Raw genomic sequence first — 22509 nt, 5'->3', positions numbered from 1 at the left:
TAATAAACTGCACCTCTATATACTATACCACTGTATACTACATCACTACACCCCTATATACACCTGTATTATACTACACCACTACACCCCTTCATACACCTGTATTATACTACACACCTACACCCCTATATACACCTGTATTATACTACACACCTACACCCCTATATACACCTGTATTACACTACACACCTACACCCCTATATACACCTGTATTATACTACACCACTACACCCCTTTATACACCTGTATTATACTACACACCTACACCCCTATATACACCTGTATTTCCTACCCGGCACGCAGCGTGTGATGAGGGCAATCTGACCACAGGCCTCCCGGAGCCTGGAGCTCCGGACAACAGGTCAGATTGCCCTCATCAGTGACCGGCCAGCAAAGACACCCTGAGCCAGGCGGGCCGGTCACAGAGAGTAGGCGGGCCGGATGTGGCCCACGGGCCGCCCCTTGCCCAGGTCTGGTCTAGGACCTTAGGAGGTGCCCAATTCAATAAAGTGTAACCGTCGTTTTATTTTTTATTTCATAAATCAACAGTACATTTGAAAATACGTAACTTTGTAATGTATCTTATCAGACAAATTTGCTTCTTTCTCTGCCAGAATTGATCAGTCATCATCAAAATTCTCAATCCTGCGGTAAAATCTGTATTCAGGGAAGACTTTCTCATTACTGAGATAGATGTCAGCTGTTACTGGTGAGTCTATCACAAGTAACAAAGATAGATACAGTCCTGCACTACCGGTAATAGATAGACATGTGACCAGGGTTAAATAGACAGGTAGTATACACCCAAGAAACCATTTTTACCCTGAAAAGGTGATGCTCACTCTTTTTAAGGACAGTCCAATATCAATCCAGTGAAAGAAGAAAAAAACGAGTGGCACTCACCATAACGTTAAAATGTTGCTTTATTTCTTGGTATCCAAAAAATAGTTGAGGGTCAGGAATCAGATAGTGTCTGCCTATGAGCTAGAAGCTGAAGCTAAGAGGCACCTGCAGAAGTGTCATCATAATCACATATATCTTTGTAGTGAGAGCAGAGAGCGGCCATAGCCTGGAAGAGCCCATTTACATAAAGTGATAAAAGATAATATTTCAATAAGGCATCTGATATAAGACATACAGGTATGGAATTTTTAAGCATTCTATAACCTGTATGCCCATATTAATAGGTTATATATGGCATGAGGTCACCACATTTAACCTATCACCATGATACATACACACGTGGTCAAAATTGTTGGTGCCCCTCGTTTAATGAAAGAAAAACCTAAATGGTCACAGAAATAACTTGAATCTGACAAAAGTAATAATAAATAAAAATCTATGAAAATGACCAAATGAAAGTCAGACATTGCTTTTCAACCATGCTTCCACAGAATGTTTTAAAAATAAAACGCATGAAATAGGCCTAGACAGAAATGATGGTACCCCTGAAAATAATGTAACAAAAGGGACATGTTAAATCAAGGTATGTCCACTAATTAGCATCACAGGTGTCTACAATCTTGTAATCAGTCAGTGGACCTGTATATAGGGCTACAGATACTCACTGTGCTGTTTGACATGGAGTGTACCACACTCAACATGGACCAGAGGAAGTGAAGGAAAGAGTTGTCTCAGGAGATTAGAAAGTTATAGTTAAGCATGTTGAAGGTAAAACGTTATAAGACCATCTCCAAGCAGCTTGATGTTCCTGTGACTACAGTTGCACATATTATTCAGAAATGTAAGATCCATGGGACTGTAGCCAACCACTCTGGACATGGCCACAACAGGGAAAATTGATAACAAATCAAAGAGACGAATAATACAAATGGTAACAAAAAAGCCAAGGAAAAACTTCTAAAGAGATTAAAGGTGAACTTTAAGCTCAAGGAACATCAGTGTCTGATTGCACCAGCCGTCGTTGTTTGAGCCAAAGTGGAATTCATGGGAGACGACCAAGGAGGACACCATTGTTGAAAAATAAATAATAAAAAAGCAACACTGGAATTTGCCAAACTACATGTTGACAAGCCACAAAGCTTCTTGGAGAATGTCCTATGGACAGATGAGACAAAAATGGCAAGGCATATCAGGTCTAGGTTCACAGATGGAAAAATGAAGCATATCAAGAAAATAACACTGTCCCTACTGTGAAACATGGAGGAGGCTCTGTTATGTTCTGGGGCTGCTTTGCTGCATCTGGCACAGGGTGTCTTGAATCTGTGCAGGGTACAATGGAATCTCAAGGGATTAATCAAGGGATTATCAAGGGATTCAAGAGAGAAATGTGCTGCCCAGTGTCAGAAAGTTTGGGTCTTGCAACAGGATAATGACCCAAAACACAGAAAAAAACACCCAAGAATGGCTAAGAGAAAAACATTGGGCTATTCTGAAGTGGCCTTGTAAGAGCCGTGACCTAAATCCTTTTGAGCATCTTTGGAAAGAGCTGAAACATGCCATCTGGAAAAGGCAACCTTCAAACATGAGACAACTGGAGCAGTTTGCTCTTGAGGAGAGGCCACAATACCTGTCAAGAGATGGAGAAGGCTCATTGCCAGTTATAGGAATCGTTAAATTGCAGTGATTGCCTCAAAAGGTTGTGCAACAAAATATTAAGTTAAGGGACCATCATTTCTGTCCAGGCCTATTTCATGAGTTTTATTTAAAAATTCTGTGGAAGCATGGCTGAAAAGCAATGTCTGACTTTCATTTGTTTATTTTCATAGATTTTTTATATATTATTACTTTTGTCAGATTCAAGTTATTTCTGGGACCATTGTGGGTTTTTCTTTCATTAAACGAGGGGTACCAACAATTTTGACCATGTGTGTAGGTGGGGGACTCCTGTTACAGATTTTCTACCTAAAGAGGTGGTCTGAAGTCAAACTAAACTTCATTCTAATTTCCTATTTATTTAGTGCTATAATCTAAGCTATTTTCTAATATACCTGTATTAAAAATTCCCAACCATTCCCTAACTACACAATCTAACTGCTATTTTCCTCCCCTATTTCCTGAGTCATCACGTTTCATTTGAGAATCCCATTGCATGCTGGGATACTCAAACAAAGCGTCATTAGGGGGCTGAGGCTGCGGTCACTGTGACAGCCCCTAACCCTTCCCTAAAATGAAGCGTCATCAGTGATGCTTGTTTCATGGGCTGTACTCATTTCTGCTGTGTCCCTGCCTGCTTGCTGTACACTGTGCTATCTGCACAGTGATAGCATATGCTTTGTTGTCAGCTTAGATCTGCTGGCAACTAAGCGGTCTCAATACCCGTCATGCAGTAGACTAGCATAGCCCCCACTAGTGACATCATTAGTCTCCTGCATGCTGGATATTGTCATTGGTCGGTTGCTGGCAGATTATTACTGATCTAAGCTGACAACAAAGCAGATGCATTCACTGTGCTTATCGCACAGTGCACAGCTCGCAGAGAGTGACAGAGCAGGAACATAGCAAGGAAGAGAAAAGCCACTGAAACAAGCTACTGATAGGGCTTCATATCAGGAAGAGGGCAGAGGCTGTGACAGTGACTGTAGCCTGTGCTCCCTGCTCTGATGACGTTTTGTTGATTATCCTAGTATGCACTGAGATTTTCAAAGTGTCATCACACCAGTTGGACATTGTAGTTAGAGAATGGTAGGGAATTTGTAATACAAGTAAATGAGAAAATAGCTTAGGTTATGGCACTAAATAGATAAGAATTTAGGGTGAAATTTAGTCAGACTTCGGACCACCTCTTTAACCGAGGAAATTTAGGTTCTGTCTCTGCCTTTTCTGTACATATGTATTATTATATTTTAGCTGATTATGCTTGATTTTCTGTCACATTCAGGTTTGGGATTGCTGGAAGTGTAAATGTAACTGGGGACGAAGTGAAGAAATTGGATGTTCTGTCTAATGATCTTGTAATTAATATGCTGAAATCCTCATATGCCACGTGTGGTTTGGTTTCTGAGGAAAACAAGGAAATCATCATTATACCAAAGGATATGAGGGTCAGTATTTATGATATTGTGATATACAGTGACTATTTCCAGCATAAGGTGTGTGTATGTGTATTTGTAACTATATAGAGTGCCTTGAAGTATTCATAGTCTGTGATCATTTTCCATTTTTTTTCACATTACACCCATAGACTTTATTGAGATTTTATGTGGTATAGCAACAAAAAAGTAACAATTATTTGTGAAGTGTGATGTAAATGATACATGGTTTTCTAAATATTATAAAAATATGAAAATTGTGATGTGCATTTATATTCAGCCTCCCTGAGTAAATACTTTGTAGGACCACCTTTCCCTGCATTTACTGCTGTATGTATTTTGGGGTATGTCGCAACTTGTTTGCAGCCTGTAACAGGTTTTCCTCCAGCATTTCCCTGTATTTATCTCCATCCATCCTCCCATAACTGTTAACCAGCTTACCTGTCCCTACTGAAGAGCAGGGAGCCGGCACTGGCAGCGTGAGAGCGGCGGACGCTGGTAACGAAGGTAAATATCGGGTAACCAAGGAAAGGGCTTCCTGGTTACCCGATATTTACATTGGTTACCAGCGTCCGCAGAAATCGGCTCCCTGCTCACTGCACATTCAGTTGTTGCTCTCTCGCTGTCACACACAGCGATGTGTGCTTCACAGCGGGACAGCAACAACTAAAAAATGGCCCAGGACATTCAGCAACAACCAGCGACCTCACAGCAGGGGCCAGGTTGTTGCTGGATGTCACACACAGCAACATCGCTAGCAAGTTGTGCCTCAGCAGCGATGTTGCTTAGTGTGACGGTGCCTTTAGGGGATGTAGTGATGTAGTTTATTACAGGTGTAGTATATGGTGGTGTAGTGATGTATATTACAGGTGTAGTCTATGGGGGTGAAGTGATGTAGTATATAGGGGTGTAGAGGTGTAGTATATTATAGGTGTAGAGCATGGGATTAGTGGATCCACTGGACCAAAGATACTGACCTAGATGAGATAACTAGAGTGGCCACCAAATTTACACTAAAGCGACCAGAAATAGTGATGGACACAAACATTGGTAGGTAGCCGACAGAGGGCAGCCCCAGGGGATCAACGGTACCACGGCAGGCTTGCGCCACAGGTATGAACACAGTCTATGATAACAGAAACAGAAGCCAGTGTCATGGATTCGGCCAGGATGGATGGATGCAGTAGCAGTGGCCAGTATGGGTAATTGTGTTGGCAGCAGCAGCGGATATCATAGGAGGGGCCAGAGAGGATACTTGCAGCAGCAGTGGATATTTTGGAAACGGTCAGAGTCGATAGTTGCAGCAGAGGCCCTTCTGGGTCAGGGCATACTTGCCCTTTAAGTAAAGGGACGTGTCTGTGCACGCACCCTACGGGCACTCCTTGGAGGCCTGTATGGAGTGTGCAGGCCCTGGGAGACAGCAGCAGGAACCAGGGACGGAGCAGTCACCGCTAGGCAGCAAGGAAGAGGAGAGTGCCAGCGTCCGAGCCAGGGAGGGGGTGTAGGATAGACATTACAACAGGCCCCGCTAAGGTCAATCAAAGAAGTTGAGTGCACGTGCTCAACATCATATCCATCTGTTGTTTTAGCAAAATAGACGTATGAATGATATCAGCATTACTGTTTAAGATAAAGGGATAGGGGATCAGCCTATCCGTGCTTAGACCATACGCTACACATGTGCCGCCCCCGTGCCAGCAGCCATGTTGCTCGGATCCGGATCTGCGGTATGGCTCGAGGGACTCTACAAGACCCGGGGGTCACGCGGACACTTCGAATAAAAAGGGGGACGTATTTGTACGGGGGTTCTTGAAAACTGTCTGTGACGCCACCCACGGTGTGTGGTGAAATGTAGCACCACCGCTGCTGTTGTGGGGCTCCCAGGGGCGATGGGCTGGCAGCTGGATGTTAATCCCTCTGTGGGCAGGGATGGATGCCCTGGGGCCCGATGTCTCTGTGCAGGGGATGATAACGGCAGATGTTGTCCCAGAGGGAAGCATATTCTAAAAATGATATGTGAAGCCCCACATGTGTAGTGTAGCATTACCTTCAGGGACTCCACGTGAGATGGTCTGGTCACCGTTAAGTTATCTTCTTTGGATTTTCGTGACGCCATTCTCAGTATTGCGGTCAGGGGACCGCTGCTGCAGGTTAGGGGATGCCTGGGGCTGGTGTTGTGTGCAGCTGGGTGTCGTGGCCTCCCAAGAGTGAAGCAGGCCCCAGGGTCCGGTTGGAGTGTGTGTGGAACCACAAGTAGCAGAATGACTCAGGCACAGTCCAGACAGTCTTTTAGGATTTTTACTCACAATTGATGGCAGAGTGAGTACTCGGGCGTAGCTGGGATGAACCAGAGGAAACCAGGCACTCCGTCAGGCTGACTTTTGAGGGTGACTACCGACTCGCCTTCCTAGCCCTTGTGTTTTTGGAGTGACCTCGACTTGTAGTCCTGCTGGGGTCACCCAGGGAAGTTGCTGCTGCCTGTTCTCCCCTCGTTTCGGCCCGTTTGATTGTAGCCTGGACCAGGTCACTCCGGCTGCTTGCCTCCTGTGAGCTATGGGCCCTCTCTTTGCTATGTAGCTCCGGACTCTGTGGTTATGGTGAGGGTCTGAAATGCCCCCTCCGGAAGGTTTGGCAGGGAAAACTGAATGAATCTCTGCACTGGGACCTGTTACCCTTATGGGCCTGGTAACTCCCTGGCAGTCCCCGTACTCAGCCACCCCTCTGCTCTTTCTAGCCTTGGGTGGATTTCAGGCGGCACTACCAGGTGACCGATCTCCCACGTCAGTAGCCACTGCACGTGCGCTGTCAGATTGTGCCAGGCTCCAGGGTTTGCTTCCTGCGTCTGCTCTCCCTGAGCTGCACTCACTAACTCGCTCACTACTCCCTCCCCACTGTGCCTGCCTACGCAACTTAGCAACCAGACTCTCTACCACACCCCTTGAGTGGACATGGAGGCCACGCCCCCTCCTGGATTCCCCAGGGGTCCCTATCAAAGGTAGATGTGGGAGACCTGATTAAGATGTGCCTGTGTAATCACACCTCGGTCAGCCTTCTGGATTACCTGTATTGTAGTGCCCCCAGCATGGGTGCAGTACTCAGTGGTGCCTGACCAGGTCAGGGGCGCCACAGATGCACAAGTAAGCCCACAAACAGTTTTCTGAAGACAAGCGGACTAAGGACATGGATTACTAGAACCATGTCCTGTGGTCTGATGAGACTAAGGGTGGCTTTACACGCTACGAGATCGCTAGCTGATGCTAGAGATGGCGAGCGTGATAGCACCCGCCCCTATCGTTATGTCGATATGTGAAGATCGCTGCCGTAGCGAACATTATCGCTACTGCAACGTCACACGTACTTACCTGCTCGGCGACGTCGCTGTGACCGGCGAACCGCCTCCTTTCTAAGGGGGCGGTTCGCTCGGCGTCACAGTGACGTCACTAAGCGGCAGCCCAATCAAAGTGGAGGGGCGGAGATGAGCGGGATGAACATCCCGCCCACCTTCTTCCTTCCTCATTGCTGGCATGTGGGAGGTAAGAAGAGGTTCCTCGTTCCTGCGGCGTCACACATAGCGATGTGTGCTGCCGCAGGGACGAGGATCAACGTCGCCCAAGCGACAGCAGCGATAATTGGGAGAGGACCCCCGTGTCAACGAGGAGCAATTTTGGACATTTTTGCAAACGTCCAAAATCGCTCGTAGGAGTAACACACAACGAGATCGCTACAGCGGCCGGATGTGCGTCACAAAATCCGTGACCCCAACGAGATCGCTGTAGCAATCTCGTAGCGTGTAAAGCCCGCTTAAGACAAACTTATTTGGTTCAGATGTTGTCAAGCATGTGGGACTGCAACCAGTTGAGGTTTACAAAGACAACTGTGTCTTGACTACAGTCATGCATGGTGGTGGGAGTTTCTGGGTTTGGGGCTGCAAGAGTGCTGTCGGCTGTGGAGAGCTACAGTTCATTGAGGGAACTAAGGATGCAACGTGTACTCTGACATACTGATCCAGAGCATGATTCCCCCCTCCCTTTTGGAAACTGGGCAGCAAGGCAATATTCCAACATAACGACCCCAACACACAACTCCAAGACGACCACTGCCTTGCTAAAGAGGGTATAGATGCAGGACTGACCAAGCATGTCTCCATACCTAAACTCTATTGAGCAACAGTGGGGCATCCTCAAAAGGAAGGTAGAGGAGCGCAAAGTCTCTAACATCCACCAGCTCTGTGATGTCGTCATGGAGGATGGAAGATGATTCCAGTGGCTCCTGTGAAGCTCTACTGAACCCTATGCCCATGAAAGTTAAGGCGGTGCTGGAAAATATTGTGGTTTTGCAAAATATTGCCAATTTGGGCACAAGTTGGCCATTTTCACTTAGGGGTGTACTCATGTTTTTGCCACCAGTTTAAACATTAATGGCTGTGTGTTGAGTTATTTAGAGGGCACAGCAAATTTACACTGTTACACAAACTGTACATTGACTACTTTACATTGTATCAAAGTGTCACATGTTTAATATTGTTCCATAAAACATAATAAAATATTTACAAAAATGTAAGGGGTATACTCACTTTTATTATATGTCTTTTATTTTTTTTTATTTTTTTATTGTATGTCTTTTTGGTTAATGATTTTTGTTTGTGCTAAAATAAATAGGTTTAAGTAAATATCATCAAAAAACTTATTGGGTTATTTTAAAGGTTGATGATGGTCGGAAAGCCACATTTATTACATCTATAGCCATTTTTATCAATTAGATAAATTTGAAAATGCTAGTAATTAAAAAAAATGGGGATCCACAAGTCCTTATAACATTATACATTTCTGCATTTGATTTTGAAGAGTTAAAGGGAATCTGTCACCAGGTTTTTGTGTGAGGAGCATAATGCGATAGACACTCATTCCAGTAATGTGTTATTTACTGAGCTGCTTTCTGTAGTTTTGATGAAATCCCTGTTTTATAATTAGGAGATTATCACTAGAGGACTGTTTTTTTATATAAATAAAAAATTAAGAGACCACTGCAAAATTTTCAATTTTTCAGATTTTTCTCTTTATAGGTATATTTTTGAGTGAAATGTAAATTGTTCTTTTATTCTATAAACTACTGACAATGTGTCTGAATTTCCAAGCTATAAATTTTGTATCTATTTTCTGAAAATGGTCAAAATAACAAAAAAAAAATGCATTGCTTTCAGACCTCAAATAATGCAAAGAAAACAAGTTCATAATCTTTCAGAAACAACAATACTCAGGAAGAATTCAGAAATCAATATTTTGTGTAATAACCATGACTTTGAATCACAGCTTTCATGCGTCTTGGCGTGCTTTCCACCAGTCTTTCACACTGCTTTTCGGTGACCTTATGCCACCCCTGGTGCAAAAATGTAAGAAGTTCTTCTTTGTTTGATGCCTTGTGAGTATCCATCTTCCTCTTGATTACATTCCAGAGGTTTTCAATGGGTTTCAGGTTTCGAGATTGGGCCGGCCATGACAGGGTTTTGATATGGTTGTCCTTCATCCACACATTGATTGACCTAGCTGTGTGGCATGGCGCATTGTCCTGCTGGAAAAAACAGTCCTCAAAGTTGGGGAACATTGCAAAGTTTAATCTGCCCAATTGGACCATAGAGGACTGGAGTAAGGTAATCTTCTCTGATGAGTCCAATTTTCAGCTTTGCCCAACACCTGGTCGTCTAATGGGTAGACTGAGACCTTGAGAGGCGTAAAAGCCACAGTGTCTTGCACCCACTGTGAAATTTGATTGAGGATCGGTGATGATCTGGGGATGCTTCAGCAAGGCTGGAATTGGGCAGATTAAAGTTTGTGAAGGATGTATGAATCAAGCCACATACAAGGTTATCCTGGAAAAATAGTTGCTTACTTCTGCTCAGGTAATGTCCCCCAACTCTGAAGACTGTTTTTTTCCAGCAGGAAAATGACAAATGCGACACAGCTAGGTCAATCAATGTGTGGATGAAGGACCACCACATAAACACCCTTTCATGGCCAGCCCATTCTCCAGACTTGAACCCCATTGACAACATCTGGAATGTAATCAAGAGGAAGATGGATAGTCACCAGCCATCCAGCAGAGAACTACTTACATTTTTGCACCAGGAGTGGCATAATGTCACCCAAAAGCAGTGTGAAAGCTGTGATTAGAAATCATGGTTATTCCACAAAATATTGATTTCTGAACTCTTCCTGAAATAAAACATTAGTATTGTTGTTTATAAATGATTTTGAACTTGTTTTCATTGCACTATTTGAGGTGTCTGAAAGCAATTCATTGTTTTGTTATTTTGACCATTTCTCATTTTCAGAAAATAAATACAAAATTTCTTGCTTGGAAATTCGGAGACATGTTGTCAGCAGTTTATAGAATAAAAGAACAATTTACATTTTACTCAAAAATAAAAGAGAAAAATCAGAAAAACTGAAAATTTTGCAGTGGTCTCTTAATTTTTTGCCAGAGCTATATACAGTATGCCTTCCATATTCAGGAGTTCCCTGCCCCCCCACCACTGAATGACATCTATCTGGGTACACTGTAAATTGGCAGAAAGCTAATAATTGGTGGTGTGGGTGGGGTTACATAGCGCTCAGCATTCAGAAAAATGCGAGATCTGCAGTAGAGAAAATAGAGATTTTACCAAAACTGCAGCAACGAGTAAAGCAAGGAATACGTGGCTGAAATCGGGATCTCTACCATCATGCCGATCTCAGGTGGATTAGCAAAACCTCTTGACAGATTCCTTTTAATTTAAAGCACCACTCAATCATTTGTTTGGTTTGTTTTTTGTTTGTTTATTTCACAGTTCAAAGAAAGGGGTATGCGAGGGCACCACGGCTGAGGTAAACTGGATCATGCCAAAGGCACACACCTTTATTTCACAGTTGAAATGGTGCTTTTAAGGAACCTGTCACCAGATGTGGTGACTATAAGCTGTGGCCACCACCAGTGGGCTCTTATATACAGCATTCTAACATACTGTATATAAGCGCCAAGGCCGCTGTGTAGAACACAAAAAACGCTTCATAATACTCACCGAGAAGGTCGCTCTGGTACAGACTGGTCGAATGGGCGTCTCCATTCTCCAGGACCAGCGCCTCCTCTTTCAGCCATCTTTGTTCTCCTTCTTCTGAAGCCAGCGAGCATGACGCGTCCTACGTCATACACACTCACCGGTATTGAAGTCCTGCGCAGACGCACTTTGATCTGCCCTCCTTAGGGCAGATCAAAGTATTGTAGTGCGCCTGCGCAGGACCTCAATACTGGCCAGGACCAAGATGGCCGAAAGAGGAGGCTCCGGTCCCGGAGAACGGAGATGCCCATTCGACCAGTCTGAACTAGAGGGACCTTCTAAGTAAGTATTATAAAGTGTTATTTTATGTTCTACACAGCAACATGGGCTCTTATATACAGCATGTTAGAATGCTGTATACAAGAGCCCACTAGTGGTGGCCGCAGCTTATAGGCCCCAAATCTGGTGACAGGTTCCCTTTAAATGGAAGTTCCCTGGCCCTAGTGTGACGCCCTGGCCTATCAGGTCGTCACAGGGTATTGTGCAATCTGCCCTTCTGCACAGTATCCACCCTCCTTGGTTACGGGTCCTGGTCCTTTGGTGTTGCTAACAGCTTAGCCAATCAAAATCCTAGGAACACTTCACACTTTACCCACCAGACACACCATTGGGGGGCCTGAAGGGAATAGGGACGCCCTCATGGGGGGTTGGTGAGGGGAAAGTGGGAGTTGAGCTTGGAGAGTTGAGAGTGGAGGTGGTGGAGTAGTGACCCTCGTGAGGAGAGGTCACGGAGCAGCGCTCCTGAGTACTAGGTGGCAGACGTTGGTCTGGGCCTTGTAGGAGCTGGAACCCCGGTCGCAGGGGATAGTGTCAGGGGGCATGGACAGCCGAGGAGGGCAGCCGGCGGCCTTGAGCTATCACCGGAAAGTCCGGAAAGTAGCTTCACGCGTTCCGGTAATTTACCCGACGGGGGTGAAGACTTCAAGATTTATCCCCAACCTGTTCCAAAATCGGGGGTACTAGCGAACCGATGGGATAGGACTTTCCCAATACAGTCCAAAGAAATCCTACGCGGGAACCCTGAGAGCAAGCTCACTCCGTTAGCCATACGGGTGAGCGGGACCCGAAAAGTTTCAGACTTGAGGGTCCAACAGAGACAACGGTGCCAAGGACTGGGCCACAGGCTAACAGTAACACCAAGGGCACGGACCCAAGTGTGCTCCCTACCAGCTGCAGTGGTGCTCAGAAGTCTGGTTTACAAGCTGTCGGTATTGTTATTCCTGGACTGAGTGAGTACATTGAAAACCCCTGTTCCTATCCCTTATGGCACCCAAGCACCACGCATCCAACGGGCCCCGGGACACAAACCCCCTACCTACAGAGGGGTTAAACATTTGGCTGCCACAGCATCGTCACCGGGTTCCCCAACGGTAGTGGTGGTCCCCTCACATTATCACACACCGTGGGTGGCGTCACGAACTTCCAATTCACCCTGTACATAGTTAACCCCCCCTTTAAATCGAGTGGCCGCACGACCCCTGGGTCCGGAGACCCCTCGAGCCACCGTGGATCCGGATCCAAGCAGCCCGGCTGCTGGCACGGGGGCGGAACACTAGTCTTCTACTTGGCCTTCGGGGTCTTAACCTTTTTTTTCGGTATAGCTTTAGTTCTGCGGCGCCTTCTTGTGACCTTTTAACTTCTGACTGGCTGGAAGTCAGACGTTAAATCACAAGCAAGCTCTCAATACCAGTGTATTGATGTGTGACCTCCAGCATGCACCATGAAACACTGGAGCAGCTGGCAGGTCACAAACTGAAGACCAATCGGAGCAGCGCCAGTATCCAATAAAGATGCTGGAGGGTGAGTACAAGACGGGACTTAAGGGTGCTTTACACGCTGCGACATCGGTGCGATCTGGCGTGTTACATCGCTAACGAGATTGCTAGCGATGTCACAATGTGTAAAGCACCCTTTAGATTTAAAGCACCTCTAGTGTTTTTATTCATTTCACCACTCTAGTGGTGCTTTAAATCAAAAGGGTGCTTTACACGCTGCGACATTGCTAGCGTATGCTAGCGATGTCGAGTGCGATAGCACCCGCCCAGGGCCGTATTTACCATTAGGCACCCGTGGTCCCATGCCTGGGGCGCCACGTTGCGGGGGGGGCGACACTTTATGGCTGCAAAATAAAAAATTTTTTTTTTTTTTTACATCTTCTCCCCCTCCGGACAGTCTATTAAATCCGCTGTGTTTTCGGAGGGGGAGGGGAAGGGGGCCGTTGGGGGGGGCGGGGGTGAGAGACGCACTTCCATTTATCTGTATCTGCGTCTTTAAGACGCGAAATCAGATAAACTGTGGGCGCCGCCGGGCACAGAGAACTGATTGACCCTGGAAGTGCCTGCACTTCCGGGGTCAGAGGCGCGCCAATCAGCTCCGTGCTGTGGCATCCAATGCTGCAGATGCCACGGAGGACAGAACACTCACCGGAGCCGGCAGCAGCAGGAGGATGACGGACGCCGTAGGAGGAGCGGCAGCAGCAAGAGGAGGCGGGAGGCACAAGAGCAGGTAACCGCTGGCAGAGTTCCAGTGCTGTGAAGTGCGGATTCTGGGGGAGGGGCAGGCAGGCTACAATGTGAGTATAGTGGACGAGGGACAGGCAGAGGCAGAGGCTGCAATGTGAGTATAGTGGACGAGGGACAGGCAGAGGCAGAGGCTGCAATGTGAGTATAGTGGATGAGGGACAGGCAGAGGCTGCAATGTGAGGATAGTGGACGAGGGACAGGCAGAGGCTGCAATGTGAGGATAGTGGACGAGGGACAGGCAGAGGCTGCAATGTGAGGATAGTGGACGAGGGACAGGCAGAGGCTGCAATGTGAGTATAGTGGACGAGGGACAGGCAGAGGCTGCAATGTGAGTATAGTGGACGAGGGACAGGCAGAGGCTGCAATGTGAGGATAGTGGACGAGGGGAAGGCAGAGGCTGAGACTGGGGGAGGCTGGGGGGAGGCAGAGGCTGAGACTGGGGGGAGGCTGGGGGGAGGCAGAGGCTGAGACTGGGGGGAGGCTGGGGGGAGGCAGAGGCTGATGCTGGCGGAGGCTGGGGGGAGGCAGAGGCTGATGCTGGCGGAGGCTGGGGGGAGGCAGAGGCTGATGCTGGCGGAGGCTGGGGGGAGGCAGAGGCTGATGCTGGCGGAGGCTGGGGGGAGAAAGGCTGATGCTGGCAGAGGCTGGGGGGAGAGAGGCTGATGCTGCCGGAGGCTCGGGGGAGAGAGGCTGATGCTGGGGGAGGCTGGCTGGAGAGAGGCTTGTGCTGGAGGAGGATGGGGGGTGAGGCTGATGCTGGCGGAGACTGGGGAGTGAGGCTGATGCTGGGGGAGGCTGGTGGGAGAGAGGCTGAAGCTGGGGGAGAGAGGCTGATGCTGAGAGAAGAGAGGCTGAGGCTGGGGGAGGCTGGTGGGAGAGAGGCTGATGCTGGGGGAGAGGCTGCTGCTTGAGGCGAGGGGAGAGAGGCTGCTGCTGGGGGAGTGGGAGATAGGGGCTAATGCTAGAGACAGGGGACAAGGGTTGAGGGATAGTGCAATGACAAAATCGATTGTGTGGGGGGAGTGTAAGGACTCAGAATTAGAGGGTGGCAGCATTGGGAGCTCATTATGGAGAAGGGGCAGCATGTGTGGGCTCAGTATGGAGTGGAGCAATGTAGGGGAGTCAATATCAAGAGTGGAGTAGTGTGTGTGTGGGGGGGGGTGTCTCAGCATAAGCTCTAGTGTGGTGGTCTTAGCATGAGTGGGGCAAAATGGAGGTGTCATTATGGAAAAGAGGAAGGCAGCATTAGGAGCTCATGGAGAGGGGCAGCATGCATGGGACCCCGTGAGGAGGGGGTAGCATGCATGGGACACTGTGAGGAGGGAGCAGCATGCATGGGACACTGTGAGGAGGGGGCAGCATGCATGGGACACTGTGAGGAGGGGGCAGCATGCATGGGACACTGTGAGGAGGGGGCAGCATGCATGAGACATTGTGAGGAGGGGGCAGCATGCATGGGACACTGTGAGGAGGGGGCAGCATGCATGGGACACTGTGAGGAGGGAGCAGCATGCATGAGACACTGTGAGGAGTGGGCAGCATGCATGAGACACTGTGAGGAGGGGGCAGCATGCATGGGACACTGTGAGGAGGGGGCAGCATGCATGGGACACTGTGAGGATGGGGCAGCATGCATGGGACCCCGTGAGGAGGGGGCAGCATGCATGGGACACTATGAGGAGGGAGCAGCATGCATGGGACACTGTGAGGAGGGGGCAGCATGCATGGGACACTGTGAGGAGGGGGCAGCATGCATGGGACACTGTGAGGAGGGGGCAGCATGCATGAGACATTGTGAGGAGGGGGAGCATGCATGGGACACTGTGAGGAGGGGGCAGCATGCATGGGACACTGTGAGGAAGGAGCAGCATGCATGGGACACTGTGAGGAGGGGGCAGCATGCATGGGACACTGTGAGGAGGGGGCAGCATGCATGAGACACTGTGAGGAGGGAGCAGCATGCATGGGACACTGTGAGGAGGGGGCAGCATGCATGGGACACTGTGAGGAGGGGGCAGCATGCATGGGGCACTGTGAGGAGGGGGCAGCATGCATGGGACATTGTGAGGAGGGAGCAGCATGAATGGGACACTGTGAGGAGGGGGCAGCATGCATGGGACATTGTGAGGAGGGGGCAGCATGCATGGGACATTGTGAGGAGGGGGCAGCATGCATGGGACATTGTGAGGAGGGGGCAGCATGCATGGGACACTGTGAGGAGGGGGCAGCATGCATGGGACACTGTGAGGAGGGGGCAGCATGCATGGGACACCGTGAGGAGGGGGCAGCATGCATGGGACACTGTGAGGAGGGGGCAGCATACATGGGACACTGTGAGGAGGGGGCAGCATGCATGGGACACTGTGAGGAGGGGGCAGCATACATGGGACACTGTGAGGAGGGGGCAGCATGCATGGGACACTGTGAGGAGGGGGCAGCATGCATGGGACACTGTGAAGAGGGGGCAGCATGCATGGGACCCTGTGAGGAGGGGGCAGCATGCATGGGACACTGTGAGGAGGGGGAAGCATGCATGGGACACTGTGAAGAGGGGGCAGCATGATGTGAGGACAATGTGCAGATCATATTTCGAGGAAGGTGTGGTGGATATAATTTATAAGGGAGGGCAGTGTGTAGTTTATTAGGGGCAGTGTCACAGTCACAGTATATAAGTGGGGACGGTGTGGTGGGAATATTTTATACTCATGCTATGTTTTGATGTGCCTGTGATGATCCCCATTGGGGGGGTTAGTGCCCTTCGTTTCTCATTCATGCTTTTTAAAGTGTTTTACAGAGTAGATCTGCCTTAAACAGATGTCGTGTGCAAAAACTCAGTTTTACGTTGTCACTAAGGGGCGCGACCACTTAAAGTGCCTAGGGCAGCATGAAGGCAAAATACAGCCCTGCACCCGCCACCGTCGTACGTGCGATATGTGGTGATCGCTGCCGTAGCGAACATTATCGCTACGGCAGCGTCACACGCACATACTGTGTCAGCAACATCGCTGTGACCGCCGAACAATCCCTCCCTCAAAGGGGAGGTGCATTCGGCGTCATAGCGACCTCACTGCGGCATCACTAAGCGGCCGGCCAATAGAAGCGGAGGGGCGGAGATGAGCAGGACGTAACATCCCGCCCACCTCCTTCTTTCCGCATTGCCGGTGGACGCAGGTAAGGAGATAATCGGTCGTTCCTGTGGTGTTACACATAGTGATGTGTGATGCCGAAGAAACGAGGAACAACATCGCTAGTGGCCAAACAACGATATTTTGTTTTAGAACAACCTCTCCAAAACCAACGATTTTTACCACTTTTGGGATCGTTGAAGGTCGCTCGTACGTGTCACACGCTGCGATGTCACAAATCAATGCATCTCTATGAGAGCCTCGTTCTGCCTCATTTTGGCTCTAATATAGTTCCATTGAGCGTTTGACATAACCCCCAATTTCTATCCAGTCAGAAGTTGCGCACGCAAGATGGCACTGAAAAAGGATGAATATGGCAGAGGGTATGTATACTACAAGGGGCAGGCGACATAATTTAAAGCACCACTCCAGAGCTGAAAAATAAAATGTAAAAAAATGCTGGAGTTGTGCTATAAATGTACCAGTATGACATATTACCAGTTACCAGCAGGTGGCACTGCTGCCTAAAATGACAAATTTACTTTATAGGAGTAGTCTTCCTTCAAATACACTAGTCAACATTAAAATTGCACACCAATAAATAATGGAATTATGGCAATTACATGATCAATATTTGATTGTTATTGATATGCAAATGCTGAAAAATTGGAAACAATTTTCAAAACATCCCGATTTATTCACTATCACTATCAAGTATGAGTGCCACCACACAGACATAGTGTGTATATTTATATATATATATACACACACACACACACACACAAACACACACACACACACACGCACATATATATATATATACACACACACACATATATATATACACACACACACACACGCAACCTACATATATACACACACACACACACACACACACACACACACACGCAACCTACATATATACACACACACACACACACACACACACACTTCCAGAATTGCCCCCCATCTTCCTGTCTGGGATGTTATTGGTTGGCAATTGGAGCAGCCAGCAGCTGATCTTGATTATTTCGGTGCCCATGCGCACTCGGCATTGCAGAACATTCCTCAGGCAACCATTAATAACCTCATTGATAGCATGACAGGGTGTGTAAGTTGAAAATGGTATTTCCTTCTTTTTTTTTTTACCTTTTTCCACCATTTGCATGTCATTAATGTGTGATTTCCAGACCCTCACACCTTTTTCCTTCTTGATGTTGCAACTTCAAAATTGAGTCTCTGAGCATATAGGCTACAAATATTAGAAATTGGACAACCCCTTTAACTAATACATTATGAATGCAAAACAGATTTTGTGATCTTGAAAAGCAATCTATCATGTATCTTTCCAATTGCAGTGATGCGACTGTACATATTTTATCAAGAAAAAAAATGACAAATGATTAATATAATTGTTTCTTTCAGGGTAAATATGTTGTGTGTTTTGATCCTCTTGATGGTTCTTCCAACATAGACTGCTTAGCTTCGATTGGAACAATATTCGCTATTTACAGAAAGGTGAGCTTATTTACTAGCTTAAGGTGACTGGACTTTGACTATCATTATGTTTTTTCTTTCTTGCATTGTGGTAAAGAGGGCAATGTCCAGCTTAATGGAATAAGATACACTGACTGGTCATACATAATTGCTCAGATGGAATACGGTAGTTCATGTCCTTAGATTTCACTATAATTTTTCATTTTGAAGACTTTTCACACAAGTGAATCTAGGTTTTCCTGCACACAGGGCAAAAAAATAGTTTGATGCCTCTCATATACACTGTTTAAGTGGTTTACTAGTTGTCATGTGACTCCTCATATGCGATTTGCATAATGACAGTGACGTGCTGACTAGATGTCCTTCCTTATTCTCTCAATGTTCAGGGAAAAACTACACCCCCTGCTAGATTAATAAAAGAGAAGCTACTTGTATATAGACTGTATATATGAAAATCCAATGAGTGGCCATGGGATCTCTGGAAATACTATCTGTACAGAAATACCTTACCAAAACCACCAGCAGTACATAAAACATTATCAGAACCACCAGCAGTGCAAATATAAAATACCAGAACAATCAACAGTAACAAAATAAATGACCAAACTTGCCATCAGTACATAAATTCAACACCAGAACCGCCAACATTACAAAAATGAATAACCAATATGACCATCAAAATAAAAATACGGCATTACAACCACCCTAAATATAGGAATAGATCACCAGAACCATCGACAGTACATGATTTCATCACCAAGCTTAATACAGCAATCAATTGTAATGTCAGGTCAGCCCTATATATAATTGTATCACTTGTACCTACAACTCCCAGTATGTCTTTTTTTTAAAGGGGTTGTTCCACAAACAATGTTTATTTTAATCAATAGATCTGTAGGACGGTGCTAGGCAATAGTTGCAGGCAAGGGATATACTCCGGATGCCCCAGAACTCTACATAGAAGACATGGTTCTGGCTGGGTGTGTGAACTTCAGTAGTGAGGGCCGTGTGAAGATACAGGCTGCATACCACAGCTGTCCAGGACCAAAGAAACTGAGAGACAAACAGTTCTTTTTCCCCAACAGTTCTTTACTATACAGGATCAATACTTCTTTAGTTACAATGATACACAAGAGACAGCGGGCATAACATTTCTCGTATGTTTAAGTTATGGCATACAGTATCAGACATTTGTCAAACTTCCACTGAGTTGCCTCCATTATTCTGGTCACAAAAAGTCCCAACAAAACCCAGTTCAACACACCAGTACAAGAGTGACATTCACTTCCTTATAACAGCTCCACGTCCAGTCTCTATGAAGGTTCACTTATCCCCAGAGTAAGGCTTTGTGCTCCTGGTTGTCTATGGAGACTACATTCGAGTCAGGGGCTACGCTCACACACCAATAAAATTTAACCAATTCAATTACGGTTGAAAGAGCCTGGCTCTGATTGCATTCCAACTCCAATTGGCCGCTCCGTCCAAGAGTTGATCTTTATCCCTCTCGATGTTTCAACTCATCATTGGGGTTCGCGCTATCTCCCATATGGTCTTTCTCTCCACTACCACAAGTCAACCAATGCAAATTTTTTTCTTGTGTCTGCCGATACCCTATATATGGTGGAAAACTACTGTTTGGACACACAGCAGGGCTTGGAAAAGGAGGAATGCCATTTTTCTTTTGAAATGCAAAATTGGCATGAATCATTAGCAATGCCATGTTGCGTTTGGAGAGCCCTTGATGTGTTTCTAAACACTGGAACCCCCCCCACACACACACACACCACCACCACCACAACACACATTTGAACCCATTTTGGAAACTAGTCCTCTCAACGAACTTATCTTGATGTGTTGTGGAGTTTTGACCCCAGGTACTTCACAAAATTTTAAAACGTTGAGCCGTGAAAATAAAAAAATAACATTTTTCAAACAAAAATGTTCTTTTAGTTTCACATTTTTATTTCCACAAGGGTGACAGAAAAAAATTCATAGAGCAATTTGTTGTGTAATTTCTCCTGAGTACGCCGATACCCCATATGTGGTGGGAAACTACTGTTTGGACACACTGCTGAGCTCCAACAGGAAGAAGTGACATTTTTGTGCGCAAACTTTCATGGAATGGTCTGTGGGAGTCATGACACATCTGCAGGGCCCTTCAGGTACCAAAATAGTAGAAATCCTCCACAAGGTGCTTTAATATGGGAATTAAGATAGTGTTTTCTTGCTATGTGAATTTTATAATGTGGTGCCATCTTTTCTTCAAGTCTTCAATTAGCACAAGCAGTGATGGCACAGGCTAAAATTGCTTGTGGCACCCCGAATCCAACAGATCTGTCAGAAAAACAGCACAGTCTCCAAGCAGTAATGAGGTGGAGCAGAGCGGTTACTGTGAGGTCAGATGGCGTCTCTGCTTACTGATTGATGAGATTGGGCATCATCGTCTGATCATGCCAATCAGTGCTGGGGCTGGTGACGCTGTATATAGCAACGACCATAGTGGGACGTCAACGTTTCATTGTCTGCAACATTAAAATCAGTGTAATTGGCTGTTCAGAATTGAACAGCCAATCGTAGCAATCGTCATTGCAGGGAGCCAGCGAAACCCACTGTGATGATGAGGGCAGGTGCCCTGCTGTCAGAATCAGCAGGCACCTTCATGCGATCACTGTCACTGCAGTCACAGTTGCACATCAAAGCCATGACGTACCCCATGCATTCTTGGTCGGCAACACATTGGCAATCAGGAAGTACATGGTAGAACGGCTAAATCCCACTCCAAGAGGATGGCAAAATGCCAATACCTGGGAGACACATCAGACTATTGAATTAAGCTGCCCAAATGTCGTTCCCTGCTGGCTTCGCTTAGTGCATGTGCCCCATTTTTCCCTTCTAGATAAGTCATTGCTTTTCGTGAATAAGAAAGCACAACTCTGTTCATCCCGGCGGTGGATGCTGCAGCAAAGTAGAGCGCTGCTTCCAGGAGACCAGACTTTTCCCAGCAATCTGAACACTGATGAAGGTCCATATGGGATCGAAACATTTGTGATTTCTTGTATTACTATTCACCATAAAAAAAAAAAATCTTACATTTATCCATCTGAATGTCAAGTTTTCTTTAACATAATTGGATCCTACTTGAGCACCATAACAACAGAAGTGCCGTGGTACTCTTCTATTGATTTTCGAGAAGACGTGTCATAATGTGGTATTTCGTGCTGTATAGTAATCGCTGATTATATCACCTTATGTATGTGAAACTGCTAATGTCACTGGGTCCTTACGTCCTTGTATCCTTTCATAATAATGCTGTTTTGCCTACATGAAAGGGGCACTTTTATGTAGACCTCATATGTTAGCATGTTTGTAGTGAATTGCTCTCAGGGTTGACAACTGTCCATAAATTCTAAGACAAACTGTAGAAATGGGACCCTTTTCTTCTATGTCCATTAAAAAATCTGTGACTTCTTACATTTTTTTTGCAGCTTGTAGAGATTATTAAATACTCATAATTTTACAGTTCACATTGAATGTGGCTAATGCTTGAAAACATAATTATAGGCTGAAAAAATGAAAACCAACCTGATTGTTTTGTCGTAGAAAAAGGAGTTTAAACATTTACTAGGACTTGTGATCCAGAAATCAATACTTGTTTGCCACAATGGAATTTCCTAGGTGTGACCATGGGAGCGCTGCTCTGCGGACCTTATAGAAGACCATTGTACTATTGGTCAAGACTGAGTACGTCTCATCAGCAGAATGTCAGGTGTTTGATTTCTATGTATTAACCATGTTACATTAATGACGAACAAGATGTTAGAGCTCTCAAATTTTTTATCACGTTTTTCCTCCCATTAATTATTGTTATGGAGATTAGTAAATTTATAAATTACCTTTGCATAAATGTAGCTACAAGATTTTTTTTTTTCTGTTGCGCCCAAAACATAATGTATATAATGTTGCTCAATCAGCTTTGCACTCACTGTAAAAAAAACTAAACGAGACAATATATATATATTTAATAATAATAATTTAATATGAACCATTTCATGACCAGACCCCTTGCAGGTTGTTTTTGAATATGTAGTTTTAGCAGTTAAAAAAAATTCTTGTTCAGATATTCGCGTTTTATTTTCATGACACACGAGGACCAATTTTTATGTAGGTTTTGTATCCAATGGAAAAAGGCGCATGGATGGTTGCTTCTTTTCTGCATTAACAGGAAGGAGAAGACCCCCATTCTCCTGCTAAGTTCTGTCCTGGAATTAAAAAATGGCACTTGT

At 46.0% G+C, this 22509-nt stretch overlaps 1 protein-coding gene across 1 annotated transcript in view; it reads left to right on the top strand.

Moving 5' to 3' along the window:
* The window catches only part of LOC142296620 (fructose-1,6-bisphosphatase isozyme 2), a 45174-nt gene that overhangs the window by 4281 nt on the left and 18384 nt on the right, over positions 1 to 22509 (top strand). Inside the window, exons 2-3 of the mRNA XM_075340449.1 lie at positions 3842 to 4004; positions 18155 to 18247. Of these exons, the coding sequence (XP_075196564.1) occupies positions 3842 to 4004; positions 18155 to 18247 (256 nt within the window). The remainder of the gene's footprint in view (positions 1 to 3841; positions 4005 to 18154; positions 18248 to 22509) is intronic.

This window comes from Anomaloglossus baeobatrachus, chromosome 1 (genome assembly GCF_048569485.1).
Source record: "Anomaloglossus baeobatrachus isolate aAnoBae1 chromosome 1, aAnoBae1.hap1, whole genome shotgun sequence".
Lineage (NCBI taxonomy): Eukaryota > Metazoa > Chordata > Amphibia > Anura > Aromobatidae > Anomaloglossus > Anomaloglossus baeobatrachus.
Note: the sequence above shows the minus strand (reverse complement) of the source record. Positions and strands in the feature narration are given on the sequence as shown.